The sequence below is a fragment of the Schistocerca americana genome, chromosome 1, assembly GCF_021461395.2.
Source record: "Schistocerca americana isolate TAMUIC-IGC-003095 chromosome 1, iqSchAmer2.1, whole genome shotgun sequence".
In the NCBI taxonomy this organism is placed as follows: domain Eukaryota; kingdom Metazoa; phylum Arthropoda; class Insecta; order Orthoptera; family Acrididae; genus Schistocerca; species Schistocerca americana.
This window is the reverse complement of record NC_060119.1, coordinates 536803978-536825382: the sequence shown is the minus strand read 5'-3', so window position 1 is coordinate 536825382 and position 21405 is coordinate 536803978. Positions and strand designations below refer to the sequence as shown.

General features: G+C 46.2%; 1 protein-coding gene across 1 annotated transcript in view; it reads right to left on the bottom strand.

Annotated features, from left to right (window-relative positions):
• Positions 1-21405, bottom strand: part of LOC124625142 (odorant receptor 43a-like) — a 53528-nt gene that overhangs the window by 16799 nt on the left and 15324 nt on the right. The window contains exon 3 of the mRNA XM_047149154.1: positions 8772-9223. Within this exon, the coding sequence (XP_047005110.1) occupies positions 8772-9223 (452 nt within the window). The remainder of the gene's footprint in view (positions 1-8771; positions 9224-21405) is intronic.

Below are 21405 nucleotides of genomic sequence, written 5' to 3'. Positions count from 1 at the left end.
CCTTTGTTGTAAACCAGGAGTACTATAGTCCCACTGGTAGCTTTCAGGATACCAGAATTTTCCCTCTCTTTCCTCTAGTAGGTAAGAAAATTCATGACGAAGCCTAATGCAAAGGGACGCATGTCGCAGAGTTGCCCTCTGCTTCGACAAGAAGTCACGCAATAATAGCACAGAACACTTCGCGATGGTGATCTGGGCGATAAGTCACCCCTCGTTCTCAGTGACGCATAGTGAGGCAGTAACTTCAACAGATTCTTTCCGGAATGACAAGTGGAATACAATGCAATATGGTACAACTGCTTGAGAAATTCAGACATGTGACTTCACTTTTGCAATTATCCGAGTCCGGCAGCACCTAATGAGGAAGACATTCGTAAATACAAACTTATTCTGTTACTAAAGGTTTCCTACTTTAGTTGTAGTATATAGTCTTTACTGGATGCCCTATCATCTCATGAGAGGCTGTTAGGCTGTTGCCCTGTTGACACAAATATTACTTATAATGGCTTTTTTACCACAATACTGCAACAGTTTAAAACGCACACGTTAAAGAAACTGCGACCGTTCTGTTGACGAATACTTGTAAAATGGCTCAAGCAACATCGTAACGTAAAAATAATGTTAATGTTCTCATTGACATCTATTAAGCATTCCTTGCGATGAATATGTTTCAAAAAGTGTACGTTATGTCCAAGAAATCTATAAGATGGACCAGTTGGATTTACGAGTTCCTCGATGATGCCGTAATGATATTCCTAACGATTATATTTTTCCCAGTTTGAGTTTCAACTTTATTGTACCTATAGGAAAACTGAATGTGTTTGCTTCTTCAACGAGGTGCGTGGATGTGTTACATTTCAGTTCATTCCAATCTTTCCCGATGAAGGAAACTTTCTTGATAGTGGAGAGATGGTTCAGATGGCTCTAAGCACTACGGGACTTAACTGCTATGGTCATCAGTCCCCTAGAACTTAGAACTACCTAAACCTAACTAACCTAAGAACATCACACAAACCATGCGACCGTTGCGGTCGCGCGGTTCCAGACTGTAGCGCCTAGAACCGCTCGGTCACCCCGGCCTGCCGACAGTGGAAAGGTCACACACAGAATCTGTACAGCTGATTCAGAAATGAACCCTTCTGACAGGAATCTCGCAAACGGTAAGGGTTTAGTATAGCAACTGGGTGGTGTAATAATCAGCGTATCACTGGCACACAACCTCATCGAGAAAACTACAAATAGCGAATACTTCTCCAGAAAATCACGAATCCAGTCGCACAGCTGAGACGATACCCCATAGGCCCGCAGCTTGATTAGAAGTCGCTTGTGAGGAACGGTGACAAAAGCTTTCCGGAAATCTAGAAATACGGAATCAACTTGAGATCCCCTGTCGATAGCGACAATTACTTCGTGCGAATAAAGAGCTAGCTGCGTTGCACAAGAACGATGTTTTCTGAAACCATGCTGATTACTTATCAATAGATCGTTCCCTTCGAGATGATTCATAATGTTTGAATACAGTATATGCTCCAAAACCCTACTGCGAACCGACGTCAATGATAATGGTCTGTAGTTCGATGGATTACTCCTACTACCCTTCTTATATACTGGTGCAACCTGCGCAATTTTCCAATCTGTAGGTACAGATCTATCTGTGAGCGAGCGGTTGTATATGATTGCTAAGTAGGGAGCTATTGTATCAGCGTAATCTGAAAGGAACCTAATCGGTATACAATCTGGACCTGAAGACTTGCCCGTATCAAGCGATTTGAGTTGCTTCGCAACCCCTAAGGTATCTACTTCTAAGAAACTCATGCTAGCAGCTGTTCGTGTTTCTAATTCTGGAATATTCCATTCGTCTTTCCTGGTGAAGGAATTTTGTAAAACTGCGTTCAATAACTCCGCTTTAGCGGCACAGTCGTCGGTAACAGTACCATCGGCACTGCGCAGCGAAGGTATTGACTGCGTCTTGCCGCTTGTGTACTTTATATACGACCAGAATTTCTTCGGTTTTTCTACCAAATTTCGAGACAATGTTTCGTTGTGGAACCTATTAAAGGCATCTCGCATTGAAGTCCGTGCCAAATTTCGCGCGTCTGTAAATTTTAGCCAATCTTCGGGATTTCGTGTTCTTCTGAACTTCGCATGCTTTTTCCGTTGCCTCTGCAATAGCGTTCCGACCAGTTTTGTGTACCATGGGGGATCAGTTCCATCTCTTACCAATTTATAAGGTATGAATCTCTCAATTGCTGTTGCTACTATATCTTTGAATTTGAGCCACATCTCGTCTACATTTGCATAGTCAGTTCGGAAAGAATGGAGATTGTTTCTTAGGAAGGCTTCTAGTGACACTTTATCCGCTTTTATAAATAAATTCTTTTGCGTTTGTTTCTGGTGGATTTGGAGGAAACGGTATTGAGCCTAGCTACAACGACCTTGTAATCACTAATCCCTGTATCAGTCATGATACTCTCTATTAGCTCTGGATTGTTTGTGGGTAAAAGGTCAAGTGTGTTTTCGCAACCATTTACAATTCGCGTGGATTCGTGGAGTAACTGCTCGAAATAATTTTCGGAGAAAGCATTTAGGAGAATCTCGGAAGATGTGTTCTGCCTACCACCGGTTTTGAACAAGTGTTTTTGCGAACATATCGAGGGAAGGTTGAAGTCCCCACCAACTATAACCGTATGAGTAGGGTATTTATTTGTTACGAGACTCAAATTTTCTCTTAACTGTTCAGCAACTATATCATCGGAGTCTGGGGGTCAGTAGAAGGAGCCAATTATTAACTTAGTTCGGCTGTTAAGTATAACCTCCATTCATACTAATTCGTACGGAGTATCTACTTCGACTTCACTACAAGATAAACCACTATTGACAGACACAAACACTCCACCACCAATTCTGTCTAATCTATCTTTCCTGAACACCGTCTCAGACTTCGTAAAAATTTCTGCAGAACTTATTTTAGGCTTTAGCCAGCTTTCTGTACCTATAACGATTTCAGCTTCTGTGCTTTCTATTAGCGCTTGAAGCTCAGGGACTTTCCCAGCACAACTACAACAATTTACACCTACAATTCCGACTGCTCTTGATCCAAGCACGTCCTGTATTTGCCATGCACCCTTTGAGACTGCAGCCCACCCCGTACTTTCCCGAGGCCTTCTAACCTAAAAAAACCACCCAGTCCACGCCACAAAGCCTCCGCTGCCCGTGTAGCCGCCAGCTGAGTGTAGTGAACTCCTGACCTATTCAGCGAAACTCGAAACCCCACCACCCTATGGCGCAAGTCAAGGAATCTGTAGCCAACACGTTCGCAAAACCGTCTCAGCCTCTGATTCAGACCCTCCACCCAGCTCTCCACCAAAGGTCCGCAGTCTGTTCTGTCAACGATGCTGCAGATTGTGAGCTCTGCCTTCATCTCGTAATCAAGACCGGCAGCCATCACCAAAACAGATAGCCGCTGGAATCCAGAGAGAATTTCCTCAAATCCAAAGCGACACACCATTAGTGCCGACATGTTCCACCATCTGCAGCTGGCTGCACCCTGTGCTCTTCATGGCATCCGGAAAGACCCTTTCCACATCAGGAATGACTCCACCTGGAATGCACACGCAGTGCACACTGGGTTTCTTTCCCTCCTTAGCCGCCATATCCCTGAGGGGCCCATTACGCGCCTAACATCGGAGCTCCCAACTACCAATAAGCCCACCCTCTGTGATTGCCCGGACCTTGAAGGCTGAGAATCATCCTCTGAAACAGGGCAGGCAGCTGCATCTGGCTCAGCCAGAGTCAGTACCTGAAACCTGTTTGTCAGTCGCACCAGGGAGGCTTTCTGATCAGCCTCCGGTGACGTCTTTCGCTGCCTGCCACCCTTTGGAACGACCTCCCAATCAACCACAGGCGAGGGCTCAGCCCCACTGTGGGAAGCAACCGGGGCATCCATAGCGGCAGACGGATCTGGAGACAGACGGGACGAGGTTGACATCCTCCTGATACCCAAGTCTGGTTCCCCACAGTGGTGCCCATTGGCAACAGCCTCAAGCTGTGCGACCGAAGTCAGCGCCGCCTGCAGCTGTGAGCGAAGGGATGACAACTCAGCCCTCATCCGAACACAGCATCAGAGTCCCTGTCATTCTAATCGATGTTGAACAACAGTTACTGAAACACGAGTCCGTGCCTAGATAACACAAGGGAAACAAGCAAAGAATGTATGAACTAACCTGTACAAATGCCTAATGACTGCGCTACAATCTGCCTGAATTTACGATTACAGTAACTAAAACTCGAAATTACACCTCCTCTACGAAACGCTTTCTCTGATTATATTAGCACTGCATCTCAGTATACTGGCATAACCACTTGAGCAAAGATCAGTGGCATTACAAAACTCTGGACGCTTTGGTGGCACTGCGACAAGTGGAGTACATGACACCAGGGGCATGTGCTCACCAACAAATGCGCTTTTCACTTACAATTACGGGACGTCCAGCTGGCAAGTGGCCCCAAATCTCCGACCAGGTGGCTACCATTGTGAGGCCATAGTCAGCTGCCACATATTGGAGCAGCTGTCTCCATTCGCCATCCTATAACCCAATCCGTTGGAGCCACGCACAGGAGGCGACCCAACCACAGATCCGCCAACCAGATGTGCGGCCAGAGGCATATGCAGTTATCACCATACCGACGCATACCATGGGAGACAACCAGTTTACCTTGCTAGGAGCGTAGCCAGTCCAGGTTCGTATGTAGCATCTGGCGCAGCTATGATCACCACCTGGACATGCTTCCCACGCAAGGTTATCACGCTACTGGGTCTCCTTGGGCATAGTGACCCGCAGACATCTTCACAACTACGCAGGGTGTTCATAGAACGGTGGGTTCAGCATTCATCGCCCTACACCGTACTTTAGCTCGACACATCTGTAGTAAACTGTTTTATGTAAATAAATGAATCAACATTAATAGTTCCTGAGTGTTCAGCCTGGTGCCGTCTTCTAAAAGGCGCATATTTCGGCAAGCCCACTTCTCACCATGTACCTGCGTCACTCATAACTGAGCGCCTTCACATTTTCTCTCTACTCCTCCGCGCATCCAGCCGTCTCCAACTAGCGCCTCTGGGAGTGGACATGGTGCGGTGGTGGAGAAAGCGTGGCGTAGGTCGCCGATCCAGGCTTCAATAGCGCCACGGCGGGTGCTGAACGCGGATCTGTGCTGGCATAGCAACAGTGCTTCCTCTTTCTCTTCAGTTGTCACAACGGTAGCGGTAGCGGACATCTACGTAGACTTGCGCTTTACTCTTGTCTAGCTTAATTAAAATCCCTGTCCTTACTTACTAATTTCTCATGCAGTCGGATCTCTACAGACTCTTTGAAGATACTGTCTCAGGAGGTTTTACATCAACTTGGTGTTTTCATAATTCATGGTATATACCTGGGAGATGCAGTGCTCTGCCACAGCAGGCTTTGTTGATTGAACGTGTCTGAATGGCGTTTATGCTCAGTACCTCTCTCATGTACTGTCCGTATAGTCTGACCTACACAAATTTTGCCACACACGTAAGGGAGTCCTATTTTATCTCGACTGATGGTAACAAGGTTTCGTCTTGGCATGTGGGAGGAACATGCACTTGACACTTTGTTTCCGGAGTACTTTTCCGATTGTTGCTAATATGTTCTCGACGTATGGAATAATCACCGTCGCAACCGCTTTGTCTTCGGCGTCAGTGTTTCGTGTCTTTGTTCCTTTGGCTTTAGGGCACATTTTATCTTGCGCTTGCTGTAACCGTTCGTACACAACATGACCTGCAAGTTCTGCAGCTCATCTGACAGACTGCGACGGTACAAGATATCACGTCCTCTGAGCACTGTGCTTAGAACACCTTGTCGTTGTGATAAGGCATAGCAGCTGGAGGCATCCTAGTATAAATTCATATGTCTCGATTTACGCTAGATGATGTGTCCTAGCACACTGTCTGATCCTTGTTTGAAGAGCACATCGAGAAATGGTAGTCGGTGGTTTCCCACTCTCCATCGTGAATTTGGTGTAGTGCGCAGCGAATTGAGGTGTTACAGAAAGTCTTGTATGTAACGTCGTCCATATGGCCAGATTACTAACGTGTCATCTACATATTCAAAAAAGGGCAAGAGCTTGTCGACTGCCGACTCCAGGGCTCCTTCTTCAAATGTCTCCACAGGTATATTAACCCTCGCCACTGTTTGTTCGTAATAATTTTCATCAAACAGAAAGTAACCTGACATTAGCACGAATTCCAACAGCTTTGTTAGCGCTTATTCAAACTTTTCTTCTATGACGCTTAGGGAGCCTCCTATAGCCATCCTTGTAGGTGATGCACTTCGTCGAAACTCACGATGAGGTCTAATTAGCCCAGTCGAAATTGCTGGAGCTGCTGAATGAAATACACCGAAATTCGTATGGTGCTGGCAAATGCCAGCAGGGGCGAGCTTCGCTGTGAGGTGTTCCCCTAACTCACATTTTGGTGCGCAGATGTTGCTAACAATTAGACGAAGAGGCATTTCTTGCTTGTGAACTTTAAGTAGACCGTACAGTGTAGGCTGTAAAGCTGCTCGTAGACTAAGTTTCTTCACCTTCTTCTTGTCTAGGAAGGCATGTTAGAGAAGCTCGATGATCTTCCTCGTCACTCGGTTGGTAGGAACATCTTCAGGTCTCCTATATTTGTCGTCCTTTAGTGGGGCGTATAATTTTTGTTTATAAATGTGACATGGTAGCAGGCCTGCAGAATTCACTTTGTCAGCTGGGGGGATAACTGTTCAGAATCTTCTCGTAGCCATTTAAGTGCTTTCAAATGTTAGGCTTCGATGGAGATGCCCTCTTAAGTGTATTGTACGTTTCACATCGTATTTCCTCTGAAGCATCCAGTGGATGTGCAAGAGCAGCCTGTTCTGCTGCTGGTAAAATCGTCGATGTCGGTAAGAAATTTAACCCCTTTCCTAGCACAGACAAGTTACTATCAATTACTTTCTCTCTCCAGTTAATGACAGATCTCTGAGGTTCTTCTTGCCCTAGTTTCGCCGTATGGCGCTCGTATTTAGCAGTTTGTCTACAGGTGGCTCATTGCCATGTCTTGCTTGCTGGCTTGAAACCAGATAAACTGCATCTATCGACTTTCACCAGTCAGGAGAGAGCGTCGACGCCAGCTGCAGGTGGAGCGAGAAGAGTTCTCTTGACGAGTTATCGAGTCTGCGTCGAGTGTACTCTATCCTCTCACTGACCAGGACCAGGCTAGCTCTCCTGGTTATTTGGCTGGTGGCTGCATTAATGATGTTCACCCCGAAACCGGTTAAGAAGGACCCGTATCGACGGATAGTAATTCCTGAGGCACTGAAAACCGTTTCTTATTGAGATGGCATGACACTCGTCTAGCTACCCTTCATTAGCAGTGTTACGTAAATGCGATCCGTGCAACATTCCTTGCAGACAAGTCGGAGAGCCCACGTTAATACCCCAACAAAAAATCAGGCAGATTCACTCAATGTGTGGCCCTTGGCATGTACATACACTGGAGCTCCTTTCTGTCACGTTTTCACGTCGGCCTTACTACGCTGATTCTATAGGACCGATTGTCCTATACGAGTTGATTCAGCTGCAATGCCGATGTTGTTTTATGCAACCCGAAATGTTTTATCTGGCCTTCAAACACCACGAACGATGTTTTCACTCTCTCGCTCGCTACGCGCAAACTACATAAAAACTGAACGGAGACATTTGTGTAGGAAACAGTCATACTTTTACTAGGATACGTTTTCTCTGGAGGCCACGATTTTCAAGTTATTCAAGAAAACTTGCAAGACTGAATTTGAGATGCAGCTCAGCCTACATGCTCATCCCCCACTGGTCAGGATTTCTTATATGTCGTTCATGGCACTCCTTCCTACCACTGACTACATAAGTATTCCAGGTAGCCCACCTTTTTAGGTATTTATCGACTTTGTGTACATTTTAGCTAGCAATTTTGTGAACCTGAACAGCATAAAATAAAAATTATCGTTGTATTCGTGATGTCTTCTGACTACGAAACTGTGCTTGTGAGGGTGAAGTTTACAAAAGGCGTTTTCCTTTCGTTACCGTCACGGGCAAGTTTAAATTGATAATGTTAACGGAACAAAAGAATATGCTGGTGGCGTAATAGCCCAATCAATAGAAATCATAAAGGTCGAATATTGGCAGTAGTTAGTGTGGTCGGAAATTTTTGTACGGTGGTAGGAGGGAGTGTCCCGAAGTAAATATTAGAAATCTTGACTGGTGAGGGATGAGTTGCGGGGGTCGGGGGGGGGGGGGGAGGGGCGAACGTTGGGGGAGAAGGTTGAAGTTGTGTCTGAAGGTCACTTCTATACGTTTTTCTTGAATAATTCAATAATTCCAAAATCGTGGTCTCTATCGAAGACGTATCCCAGTACAAAATTTAGCTATATTAAATTTCATACAAAAAGTGTCCTGCTCTATTGTTCTGTAACACTAACAGTTTACTTGTAACGAGCGAGAAAATATGAAAATTTCGCGCGTGGATTTTGATGGCCAGATATAACACTGCGCGTTGCATAAGACGACAGCGTTTGTGGCAGCTGAATCCATCTGTACAGCCATTGGTGTGCTCTTTTCGCATCGTGATCAGTACTTCTCCCGATCAACGTTGTTAGGGAAATGCTGTCTTCTTTAATAAAACAGTACGCAACAGTTGCAACAGGTGTATACTGCATGAAATACAATAATTATTAAATTCATTTACCAACCTGAGAATCGTCTGATGATGATGAATGTTCTTCAACAGCCGTGAAAATATTTCGTCGTCTGAAAAATTGTCTGGATATTTCTCTGTAAATTGAGGGGCACGGTCGTCACGGGGTATCAGTGAATCGTATTCTTGGTCCTCACGTCCATTAGCCTGATCACAGTCGATAGCTGAAATGTTCTCGTTTAAGACTTGAAGCTCAGCTGCAACCATCATCATGAGGCGAATGAAGAATACATCCAAACATATTGCCGATTCTACTGTGACAGTGAGACTGAAGGCTTGGATTACGTATAACAGTTGATACGTGGGCGACGAGTTGACGCCAGAAGGGAGCCAGAAGGGTAGGGGAAGCTGGCGCTGGTTGTCTTGCTCGTCCAGCGCGGCACTCGTCTCAGCGCCGAACACCAGTGGAGAGCATATCCAGTAGAGCGTCGGGAGCAGGGCCATTACCTGCAACACAAGGGAGAATGCATGTATCCTGTCTGCCACAAGGTGTAGGAGACATGTTGTATGTTGAAACTTCCTGGCAGATTAAAACTGTGTGCCCGACCGAGACTCGAACTAGGGACCTTTGCCTTTCGCGGGCAAGTGCTCTACCAACTGAGCTACCGCAGCACGACTCACGCCCGGTACTCACAGCTTTACTTCTGCCAGTACCTCGTCTCCTACCTTCCAAACTTTACAGAAGCTCTCCTGCGAACCTGCAGAGAGCTTCTGTAAAGTTTGGAAGGTAGGAGACGAGGTACTGGCAGAAGTAAAGCTGTGAGTACCGGGCGTGAGTCGTGCTTCGGTAGCTAGTCTGCCTTCGGCAGGGCAACAGAGCGGACGCGTACGTGTTGACTTCGTGCGGCGCGCGAGCTCGCCTTGTTTACTTTCTGACGGCCGTTGCTTAAGTGCCGGCTTACCTTGCACGATCCATGGCGAACCGTTACCGTAAATCAACACTCCGATTTACATTCTGCAACGATTATGCCCGATCCAAAGCACTCGAGGTGGAGCGTTTTCTGCGAGAGGAAGTGAAGATCCCGGCGACCGATATTATCGGCATACATTTGTCCATCGTGAGCAGCACGGTCTATGTGAAAATCATTAACGACGCGGCGTGCGAACGCATACTACGTGAGACCAAACAGGGGCTCCGCTTCTGTCACGCTGATGGCAATGTGGGGGAGGTAACCGTCGACCACGCAGGCTTAGGTATGCGAACGATACGCATTTTCGAATTGCCATTCGAACTTCCTGCTGAGGAAGTCGTCGCGGCACTACGCCCATACGGCACAGTCCATGGCCACACTGCGGAGAAGTGGACACAGTTTCGGACGTATCCTGTCCTAAACGGGGTCCGACAGGTCACCATAGATCTCCGAAGCCACGTCCCGTCCTACTTACAGATCGGCGGATGCCGTGCAATAATTATATACGACGGCCAGCCACGGACCTGTTCCGGGTGCGGCAAAGAAGGCCACCTTAGATCCGAATGCCTACAACAGCGTATTACGCAACTTCCAGCTGCCAAAGAACCACCCACGTCGCAACCTACGGTGCTACCGGTGACCTATGTCGCTGCTCTAGCTTCTCCTACCGCTTTGCAACGTCGCCCGGTCACCACAAACGACGCCACCAACGAGCCCGACCCGACACCGACGGAGAGCACCTCGGACGACCCGCCGCCTCGGCCGGCCATCGACGCCGCTCCGAAGATGCCGGCGCAACCCGACGCTGACCCTGGCCTCGGAAACACGATGGAGATCGACTCGCTCATCGTTCCTACAGCGGCCTTTCTGCCAGAACGACGCGACTCCCTTGCGTCGTCGGACACGGAGGGTCGCACAATGAAACAACGTTCCCCGAATCGTCGCAAGCGAAGACGTCGCACCGTTTCCGGCCAAGAGGAGACGTTACAAGTCGAGGAGGACGTAACCGTCGACCAGCACGAGGCCTCCGAACCCGCTACTGCTGACGAAGACGTAATGAGCGCGGTGGCATCTATCGGTGTGCCTGCGCATCGTGCTGTCGCTGAACTAAATCATGAACGTAACACAGGCGACACTACACCACGCACAATTACAACATCTTCTGCAGACAAAATGGACGATACACCAGTTTCCGCTTCCACGGCGTGGCACGAGGAGGAGGTCAAGGAGCAGGACCCGTTACGGGACCCTGCGCCGTCACGGCCGCACCACTAATCATACTCTCCCCAGACTCCCCTGCGGGCCAGCGGGATAACTTTCCGCTGCGACGCCCACACCCTTGCGCGGACGGCGGAGTGGACCAGCCTCCAGCAATCCGACACCAGGCCTACCGGATAGCAACCATCAACACCAACAACATCCGTTCCAGGGTGAAAATCCGCTTATGCAGGAGATGTTCTGGGCTTCGGATATTGATTTCGCCCTTCTGCAGGAAGTTCACTTGGCTAGTCTCTCGGATATCAATGGCTATACCGCCCACGCCTCCGCGAGTGATCCTATGGGCCGCGGGGTGGCCATCTACGTCCGCCACGGGATTTCCGTGACCGATGTCGCCTTCCTTCCATCAGCTCGGGGCATGGCACTCACTGCCATGGGGACACGCATCATTAATGTCTATGCTCCCTCAGGCACCGACCGACGGCATGAAAGAGCCCAGTTGTATTCCGAGGAAATCGCTCCCCTGTTTTTAGGGCGTTATGACCATTGCCTACTAGGAGGTGATTTTAACTGCGTTCTGCATCCTAAAGATCAGATTCCCCACTATACTACATGCCAGGAGCTACGTATAGTGGTGCGAGACCTCCTGCTTCACGATACCTGGAAAGTTCAACACGGCGACCTTTCTGGCCATGCCTTTCTTACAAGTCATTCCGCAAGCCGCCTAGACAGGATATATGTCTCACAAACTCTTAGATCTGCGATACGGGGCGCCGAACGATGGCCGTTGGCCTTTTCCGACCATTGCGCTTACATCTGTACGGTCCTCCTTCTGCCGCAATCAGTATGGCGCAGCCGTGCGCCATGGAAACTCGATACCTCACACTTGCATGACCAGCGTGTCGCCAACAAGTCACTGAAACGTGGACAGCCTGCGAACGACGCCTTCCCCGCTACCACTCGACATTGACATGGTGGTTGGACTGCGCCAAGCCGGCGATCCGTGGGACACTGATGAGATACGGGAAGGACATGGCCGACTGGCATCGCACCACTGTTGACTTCTATTACGCGATTCTCCGAGATCTGGATGCTCAACCGCCAACCCCGGACAACCAGTTGGAACGGCAAAGAACTAAGGCGAAGATAATTGCGCTGGCACGCCGGAAACTGCGGTCGTGATACGGACGCGGCGCCACGATCACGCGGATTTAGAAATTCCATCCATGCATGATATAGTGTCCGACAAACGAAGGCGTCGCCGGCAGATCATCAGCACTCTGACCACGCCTCATGGAACGCAGGTGACCACTCAGACTGACATCGTCCATGCATTCGTCGAACACTACCGTCGTACTTATAGTGATGAAGACGCTGAAACTGCAGCAGACGACTCCATTTTGCATTACGTCACGCGCACCCTCCCCCACACGGTGGCGGATGCTTTGACAGTGCCGGTCACGCTAGACGAAGTCAACCACGCCATCGCCAAGGTTGCAGTCAACAGATCGCCCGGCTTTGACGGCTTACCGATTGAGTTTTACCGTACCTTTCGGGACCTCATGGCACCACGGTGGACAACTATGTATCAAGAACTGATCACATCTGACCAAGCAATCCCACCCACCTTTGCTGAGGGCATCATTATACCGGTCCACAAACCAGCCCGAGGTTCGATGGTCACGAGTTACAGACCGCTCACCCTATCAATGCCGATTACAAGATTTTCGCGCGCTTACTGGCAATGCGGCTCCGAACTACACTCCCTCATATCCTCTCGCCAGAGCAAAGACGCCTGGCGGACAGGTTAACATACAGACTGCCACAAGGGAATGCCGCGACTTAATTGCGATAGCGGCGGCCTGCAGACTCCGGGCAGCGGTCGTCGCTATAGACTTCGACAGCGCCTTCGATAAAGTGCGTCATCGTTTCCTGTTTTCGGTGGCAGCCCGAATGGGCATCCCCCCTCCGTTTCTCGACGTCATCCGGCGTTTTAACGACAGTGCCAGTTCACGTGTCCAAGTCAATGGACGTTTAGCAGGGCCGGTACCTATATGCCGTTCGATACGGCAGGGGTGCCCCCTCTCTACCCTCCTGTATGCCATTGCCATTGAGCCCCTTATTGGTGGCTTGACGACCAAGCTCTCTGGCCTCACCCTACGCCAACACACTTTTCGCTGTCGGGCATATGCTGATGACCTCCTCCTCCTCATTCGCTCCGGCTCTGAGATTCGGGAAGTCCTCGAATTGATTACCCGTTATGGGGCTGTCGCTGGCAGTGCCATGAATGTCACCAAATCTTCTGCAATGCACATTGGACGAGGCCTTTAGGAGGGTGGAGTGGCACCCCTGCCGCTTGTGCTGACTTTCCGGTACCTGGGCATTACCTTTACCCCCAGGGTCACACGCACAGCGGCAACGAATTTCCGTCGCCTGTTACACGTCATCCGCAACGACGTCCGCCAGAACCTCTTGCGCCGCCAGGACACACTTCAACGGGTTGAGTTTATTAATCTTCATGTGGCATCAAAATTGGTTCACATCGCGCAAGTTCTCCCTCTGCCAACTGCAATTGGGCGCAACCTTCAGGCGGCTTTTGGCTATTATCTCACGACTGGTTCAATGTTTAAAGTCCGTTATGAGACACTTACCCTGCCCTCACGGTATGGTGGCGTCGGGCTCGTCAATGTCCGTATGCGAGCTGCAGCCTTGTACGTGAGTACCATGAGAAAATAGTGGATGGGCCAGGGTACATCTCTAACACGCAGCTTGCTTGAAGTCCTCCTACCTGCTTCCACCTCACCACCTGTGTCTGTCGGCCATATCGTGCCTTATTTGTCCCATATTTCGACCTTTCTCGTCGACTACAGTTACATACATACCAGTCTCCCAGATACACGCCCACCTAGGACTAAGGATTTTTACAGCCTGTTGCTGCGCTGTGTTCCCCGGAATGTGATGGAGACCAAACATCCCTCCATTCAGTGGCCCATAGTGTGGACTACCGTCCACCAGCCCTTCCTCCCTACGAACGTCCGGGCACTGTGGTATCACATAGTCAACAGGAAATTTGCCACGAAGCAGCGCCTGCACAACATTGGCTTGTCAGAATCCCCTCTTTGTCTCCTTTGCCAGCAACTGGACACTGATGAACACCGTCTGACATGCGCCTCATCGCAAGATGTATGGCGCTTCGTGCAGCAAATCATTGCCTGCTATCTCCGGGTGCCACCAGACACAATCGAACCTCGAATGTTTCTATACCCGGAGGACCGACATTTTCCCGCCGCCAAATGTCATGCTATTACGTGGGTCAAAGGATGGGCGGTCCCTTATCTCTTTCATGAGGGACCTAAATTCCGCCTCGACTTTTGGACCTATTTACGAACAGCCCATCCAGCTCTCGAAAACACGCCACGTTACCGAACATTATTTGCTAACTATCTTCAAGCGGTCTTTGTTAGACCTCCACTGAGTTGGGGGGTGCCTGGTTCAGAGGGCACCCACCCCTCCTCCCCCGGCGGTGTCTGAGTTTCAACCGCGGATGGGAGAGCGCGTCGCAGATTGCGCGGATTTTATTTCTTTTTGCTTTTCCTTTTTCCTTTCTCTTTCTTTAACCAGAATTTATATTTCTTTTCTTTTTCGCCGATGTGTTCCCGTAATTTCGTATTTGTGAATCTTACAAAAAGACATGCAAATAAATAAATAACAACGCCATCCACTACTGTTGATTCCTCTTTTCTCCTATTTCCCTAAGCACCACAGGTTCGGTGGTGGTGAGGTGCACACGGTGGCCAGGCCTCGGGTTTCGACCCCTGCCCACTTTGCCCCCCGAGCCCCCACCGTCGCCACTAACAAAACGAATATATATATATATATATATAAAAGAGATGGTAGAGCACTTGAAAAAAAAACAAAAGTAAAAAAAAAAAGTTGGTAGAGCACTTGCCCGCGAAAGGCAAAGGTCCCGAGTTCGAGTCTCGGTCGGGCACACAGTTTTAATCTGCCAGGAAGTTTCATATCAGCGCACACTCCGCTGCAGAGGGAAAATCTCATTCTGGATGTTGTATGTTAATTGATAAAAAAGACGCTGTTGTCATTGATCCAGGGAACGGTCCTTATAAGTCAAAGCTTCTGAATGGTGGGCTCCATGTGCTTTCCAAGTTGTGCAGCGACCGTAAACCATGAAATTACCAAATAAGCAGCAACCAGTCGCAATATCATGTTTTCTTTATTTACTTTCGGAAATCGATTTCAACTGATTAACAGCCATCATCGGTGCTACAAATACCGGAATAAAAATAAAAATAATTAATAACAGTGACCAAATGAATAAATGTACATAAAGCAACGTAAAACCAATTAAAGGTATAAAGACGCATTAAAACGTTTAAAATGCACATAAAAATTTACCTTTCAACGAATATGTGCCCTGAGTAGTAACACTGTCTTAAGCAGAGGTCAAACATAAAGTGATACATCGAGAATTCACTATGACAACGAGAAACCATAAGAGGGGCGCTGCAAGCCAAACCTGCACTCTATGCGAAAAGATACAGCTAAAATAAAAATGAAAAGAAGAAATGACATATAAAGTGAGGTAAAATATAATGATAAAATACTGAAATATTTACAAAAAATGGATATATTGACAAAGATTTAGTCAACCATATAGTACAGTTATATACGCCAAAAAGCGATTGTGGTGGTGGTGGTTAGTGTTTAACGTCCCGTCGACAACGAGGTCATTAGAGACGGAGCGCAAGCTCGGATTAGGGAAGGAACCATCCCGGCACTTGCCTGAAACGATTTAGGGAAATCACGGAAAACCTAAATCAGGATGGCCGGAGACGGGATTGAACCGTCGTCCTCCCGAATGCGAGTCCAGTGTGAAAGCGATTGTACAAATTGTTAAAAAAAAGGAACAAACATAGGTGAGAAGCAGACCATAGAAAAAGTTTTAAAAAACTTTTTAAAAAATTTTAAAGTTATTTATCATATTATCGAAGAGTAGAAGTTAATCATAATGCCAAAACGTAAAACGGTGTTGGCATCCATCTAGCGTTTTTCCGGCAGATGGCGCCACATTGCTGCATGTACATGTAAAGTAAACTAAGTTGAGATAAGAAAATTACGGACACGAACGAAACAAACGTATTAATCAAACAAGACCAAATGCAGAAATAAACAGCTGGCACACTTCATACATGGGAAAACTAACACAGGCTCGAAAAGGTGAATTGAGAACTCGCAGGATTTTGCTACTGGTTGCTGATTATTTGGTAATTTTAAGTCAAAGTTGTAAGATGGTCAAGGACCTTGCGTCCATTTACTGTAATCCAACAGAAGTTACCATGGCAGTTCACACTTCACTGCAGAGTGAAAAGTTCGTTATTGATGTTCTCAATCTTATTAACTAGTAGCTATAGCCCGCCCCGAGAGCTGAGTGGCCGGCGTGACGGATTGCTCTCCAACGGGCCCGGGTTCGATTCCCGGCTGGGTCGGGGATTTTCTCCGATCAGCGACTGGGCGTTGCGTTGTCTTCATCATCATTTCATTCGCATCCGGCGCGCAGGTCGCCCAATGTGGCGTCGAATGTTTAAGACCCGTACGAAGGCGGCCGGACCTGTCCCGCCAGGGGCCTCTCGGCCAATGACGCCAAACGCTCATTTCCATTTTACATCTAGTGGCTTTTACCATTATGTGTTCTCCGTTGTTTTCATGATGGTTCAGTGCTGATTAGCTTTCACATTACATTCCTTCCTCCCACACTACATGCCTCCTTCAGAGAAAGGGCAGCGCGATCAATTTCTGGCATCCAATCTCGTTTCAAAATCAACTTTTTTCCCTCCACAAATGACTACAAAAATTAATACCCAGGTGGGATTTGTATGCCCCCATTCATTTCGTCATTACAGTTACGTATGATAATTTGAGACATAGAAGAATCGTGATTAACATTTCTTTGAAAGACATGTCGGAAAGAATGTTCTGAATCATTTAGATAATTTAATAATAACTAACAAAATACAATTTATCAGCTAATGCTCTACTAATGGCATTTAGCACTCAAGTTGTGTTTTGCGGCGAGGACATCGTTATGTCGACTGAAGCTCAATTGGTTCCCTTGCTTCTTCTGAGCATCGTAGAAAAACTATCCATATACTTTGGGAATAAATGCCAAAATTGTTTTGTCTACCGAAGACTGTTGTTGCTGCTTCTGTGAAACAGAGTGTACCTGGTAACATAGCTGGAATTTTGAACTATATGTTTACCTGAGGACAGTATTGTCTTCCGAAGTAATATATAATCATTCAAGCAAGATTGTAATTCACACATGATGAAGAACTTCACGTGGCACAATTGTTGTTGTTGTTGTGGTCTTCAGTCGTGAGACTAGTTTGATGCAGCTCTCAATGCTACTCTATCCTGTGCAAGCTTCTTCATCTCTCAGTACATACTGCAACCTACATCCTTCTGAATCTGCTTAGTGTACTCATCTCTTGGTTTCCCTCTACAATTTTTACCGTCCACGCTGCCCTCCAATGCTACATTTGTGATTCCTTGATGCCTCAGAACATCTCCTAGCAACCGGTCCCTTCTTCTTGTCAAGTTGTGCCACAAACTCCTCCCCAATTCTATTCAAAGCCTCCTCATTAGTTATGTGACCTACCCATCTAAACTTCAGCATTCTTCTGTAGTACCACGTTTCGAAAGCTTCTATTCTCTTCTTGTCCAAACTATTTATCGTCCATGTTTCCCTTCCATACATGGCTACACTCCATACAAATACCTTCAGAAACGACTTCCTGACACTTAAATCTATACTCAATGTTAACAAATTTCTCTTCTTCAGAAACGCTTTCCTTGCCATTGCCAGTCTACATTTTATATCCTCTCTAATTCGACCATCATCAGTTATTTTGCCCCCCAAATAGCAAAACTCCTATACTACTTTAAGTGTCTCATTTCCTAATCTAATTCCCTCAGCATCACCCGACTTAATTGGGCTACATTCCATTATCCTCGTTTTGCTTTTGTTGATGTTCATCTTATATCCTCCTTTGAAGACACTGTCCATTCCGTTCAACTGCTCTTCCAAGTCCTTTGCTGTCTCTGACAGAATTACAATGTCATCGGCGAATCTCAAAGTTTTCATTTCTTCTCCATGGATTTTAATTCCTACTCCGAACTGTTCCTTTGTTTCCTTTACTGCTTGCTCAATATACAAATTGAATAACATCGGGGAGAGGCTACAACCCTGTCTCACTCCCTTCCCAACCACTGCTTCCCTTTCATGCCCCTCTACTCTTATAACTGCTATATGGTTTCTGTACAAATTGTAAATAGCCTTTCGCTCCTTGTATTTTACCCCAGCCAACTTTAGAATTTGAAACAGAGTATTCCAGTTAACATTGTCAAAAGCTTTCTCTAAATCTGCAAACGCTAGAAACGTACGTGGGCCTTTCCTTCTAAGATAAGTCGTAAGGTCAGTATTGCCTCACGTGTTCCAACATTTCTACGGAATCGAAACTGATCTTCCCCGAGATGACATAATTATTACAAATAATTTAGCTCAGTCATTTGACTCTGAGCGAGTGTATGGACCTGCTTTCCAGTGTCACGTCAAAAGCTTTTGAACTTGTCTGCTGTTATCGCTCTGCCGGCCGAAGTGGCCGTGCGGTTAAAGGCGCTGCAGTCTGGAACCGCAATACCGCTACGGTCGCAGGTTCGAATCCTGCCTCGGGCATGGATGTTTGTGATGTCCTTAGGTTAGTTAGGTTTAACTAGTTCTAGGGGACTAATAACCTCAGCAGTTGAGTCCCATAGTGCTCAGAGCCATTTGAACCATTTTGTTATCGCTCTGATCACAATCATCGGTGGCGACCATGCATAGTCTGTGACTGCTGCAGCCTGGTTGTAATTTCCGGTCCCTTCTCATCACGGCATCTTAGGTCGTCAACTTAGACTTTGCATGAGTCGATTGCTGTACGGACCGACTTCTTCTGTGACAGTTTTTAGATGTCATCTATTGGTCGTTCTTCAGATTGCTTCCCTTGTACTGTCATAAAAGATCCTGATCGTTTCTCTACATACATTTTTCTACAATTACATGTATTCTTATAACATTGTTCGGATATGAATTTTCTGTCTTAGCATTGTCTTCCTTGATGACTGCCTGCCTTTGATTATTATCGTCAATCTTTTATGCATCAATTGAAACCTCTCGAAATGTTTTGCACTCCAGTGTTGCTTCTTCGCTTCTGCCTCCCGCTGACTACGGCATTACTCTGTTGATAGAAGCATCATCCACTTGTCTCGATAAGGGTCCTGTCCGTTGACACATACGTCACATTTCTTTTCACAATTTCTTAATCGCATAACTGCTCCCAGCTCAAGTAGGCTTGTGCGCGTCTTAGTATCGACTGTTATATTCTGAGGGATAACTATGAGTGATCCTTGCGTTTTTCCTACATCTAGTCGTTCGTAACCTCCAAGGCTCCAATAATCAATAGGAGTGCTCATACACAAATAAAGACATGTTTTTCTTCTCTCATTTGCATCACCCAACTTAACAACGAAAATTTCATGCAGAAAATTAAAGTAGTAAGCAAAATGTGTCGAATGAGTTTCAATTATCTTTCGGTATTTGGTCAAAGAAATTCAAAACGATGCTGCATCAGCCTTTCCGTAAACAAAATTCCACAATACTACAGCTGTAAGGCGTTCTGATTCCTGTTTCATTCCATCTGTGATATGAATCAGAGACTGTGTCCCAAACCTCCTATGACACGGAAATTATCACACATCATATTCTATGAGGTACAACCGTACCCATATACAGACATCTTGAATAATAGCCGCTTGGATTCTCTTGGAAATAACTTATGTAACGACGTGTTTGGTAGTCTACAAACTAAATCATGCAGTTAAATGTGTTAAATCAGGAAAAATCGTTAGGTAAAATTGTGGTCGTATTATTGTTACAATCAACAGTGAGAAATAAAGTAAATTAGTTACTTAGTGAATCATGATATGGAAGTCACAACATGGACGCGACCGAATATTACTGGTCTATGAATAAATGAAGCAATTAGCGGACCATCAGATATGCGGAAAATATGAACCCACAGTTCCTCAAGTGTGCCTGCTTTACTTATGGTATTTCAGATTCACACAGATTTCCATATCAGTCATCGTCCTGCTTCTATTACTATGTGGATTGTCTTTGATATTTCACACATTTTCATTAATTTTAGGGACTCTCGATGGTTCGTGGCCTTATATGTAATAGTTAACCACTTACTTCGGTCAACTGTCATCTGTTCCGGATTCATGGTAGGTATTTTTAATTTTTGTCTGGGTTGTCTAGACCATTAGCGATGTTTTATAACATTAGGATATCTCTTGGAGGTTTTTATAGTTTTTAGAACAAAACTTAGGAACGCTTGAGGAACCGTGGCCCCATACACACTGGTTATCTGACGACACACTAATTGCGTGATTTATTATTAGACAAACAATGTGCGGTCCCGTCCTAATGCAACTTTAATGTCATAATTCAACATGTAAGTAATTTGCTCTTTTTATTAGTCCTGATTGTAACTACAATTCGACCACAACTGTAGCGAACGCTTCTCTAATTTGACAAATTCAAACAAATACATTATTTTCAAGATCAGTCTAGCGGTTACTATTCAAGACGAGAGAAAGAACTATATAAGGCCCATACAGTTACGCATCAAACTTCAAGAATCTTTAACGGATGGCAGTCAGAACAAAAACAATATTATAAAATTATGATTGCGTGATAGCCTTAGTAGAGCTGTTTTCCGGCAGGTTGGTCATAGTTTCTGTAGTGTGTGCAGAACGAACTGTTGCAGTTTAGTGGGTACGTACTTTAGAGGGAATATTTCTTTAGAAACTGTATACAGAGAAACATTATGTCTTACCTCAGCGTAACGACTTTTACTAACAAAGCTAACCTAACAATACTAAGAAAACTTTACGGTGAATTTTTATTAACTCCCAGGGCGAAGTACAGCTGTAATAAAGCTGTAATAATTCTACTGCAGAATACTTAACAGTTTGGTCGTAAGCGTAAGTGATGATTGTCAATTAGATTCACTGGTAGTGAGATCAGGCATATGCTGCAGCGTAACAGTGACCTTTAGAAATTAAAACTATAGAGCCGCCATAAGTCACAAGTGACTTTTTCTTTATTTTACAAGTTTCACTCGATCAACGCGATCATCTCCAGAAATTACTTGGCCGAGGGCCGCTCTTTACAAATAATTCCATTTTATATATGACGGCGGCACTAAGCACAGCCCGGTATTTGTAACGAGTGGCACTCGGCAACGTAATTTGTGAAAATGCTCGCGTTGGTCGAAACATGTAAAATAAAAAAAAAGTTACATGCAACTTGTAGCGCTCTGTAATATTAATTTACAATCGTTGTTGACAGACACTGGTCCCAGTATAACGTGGCTGTAGTCA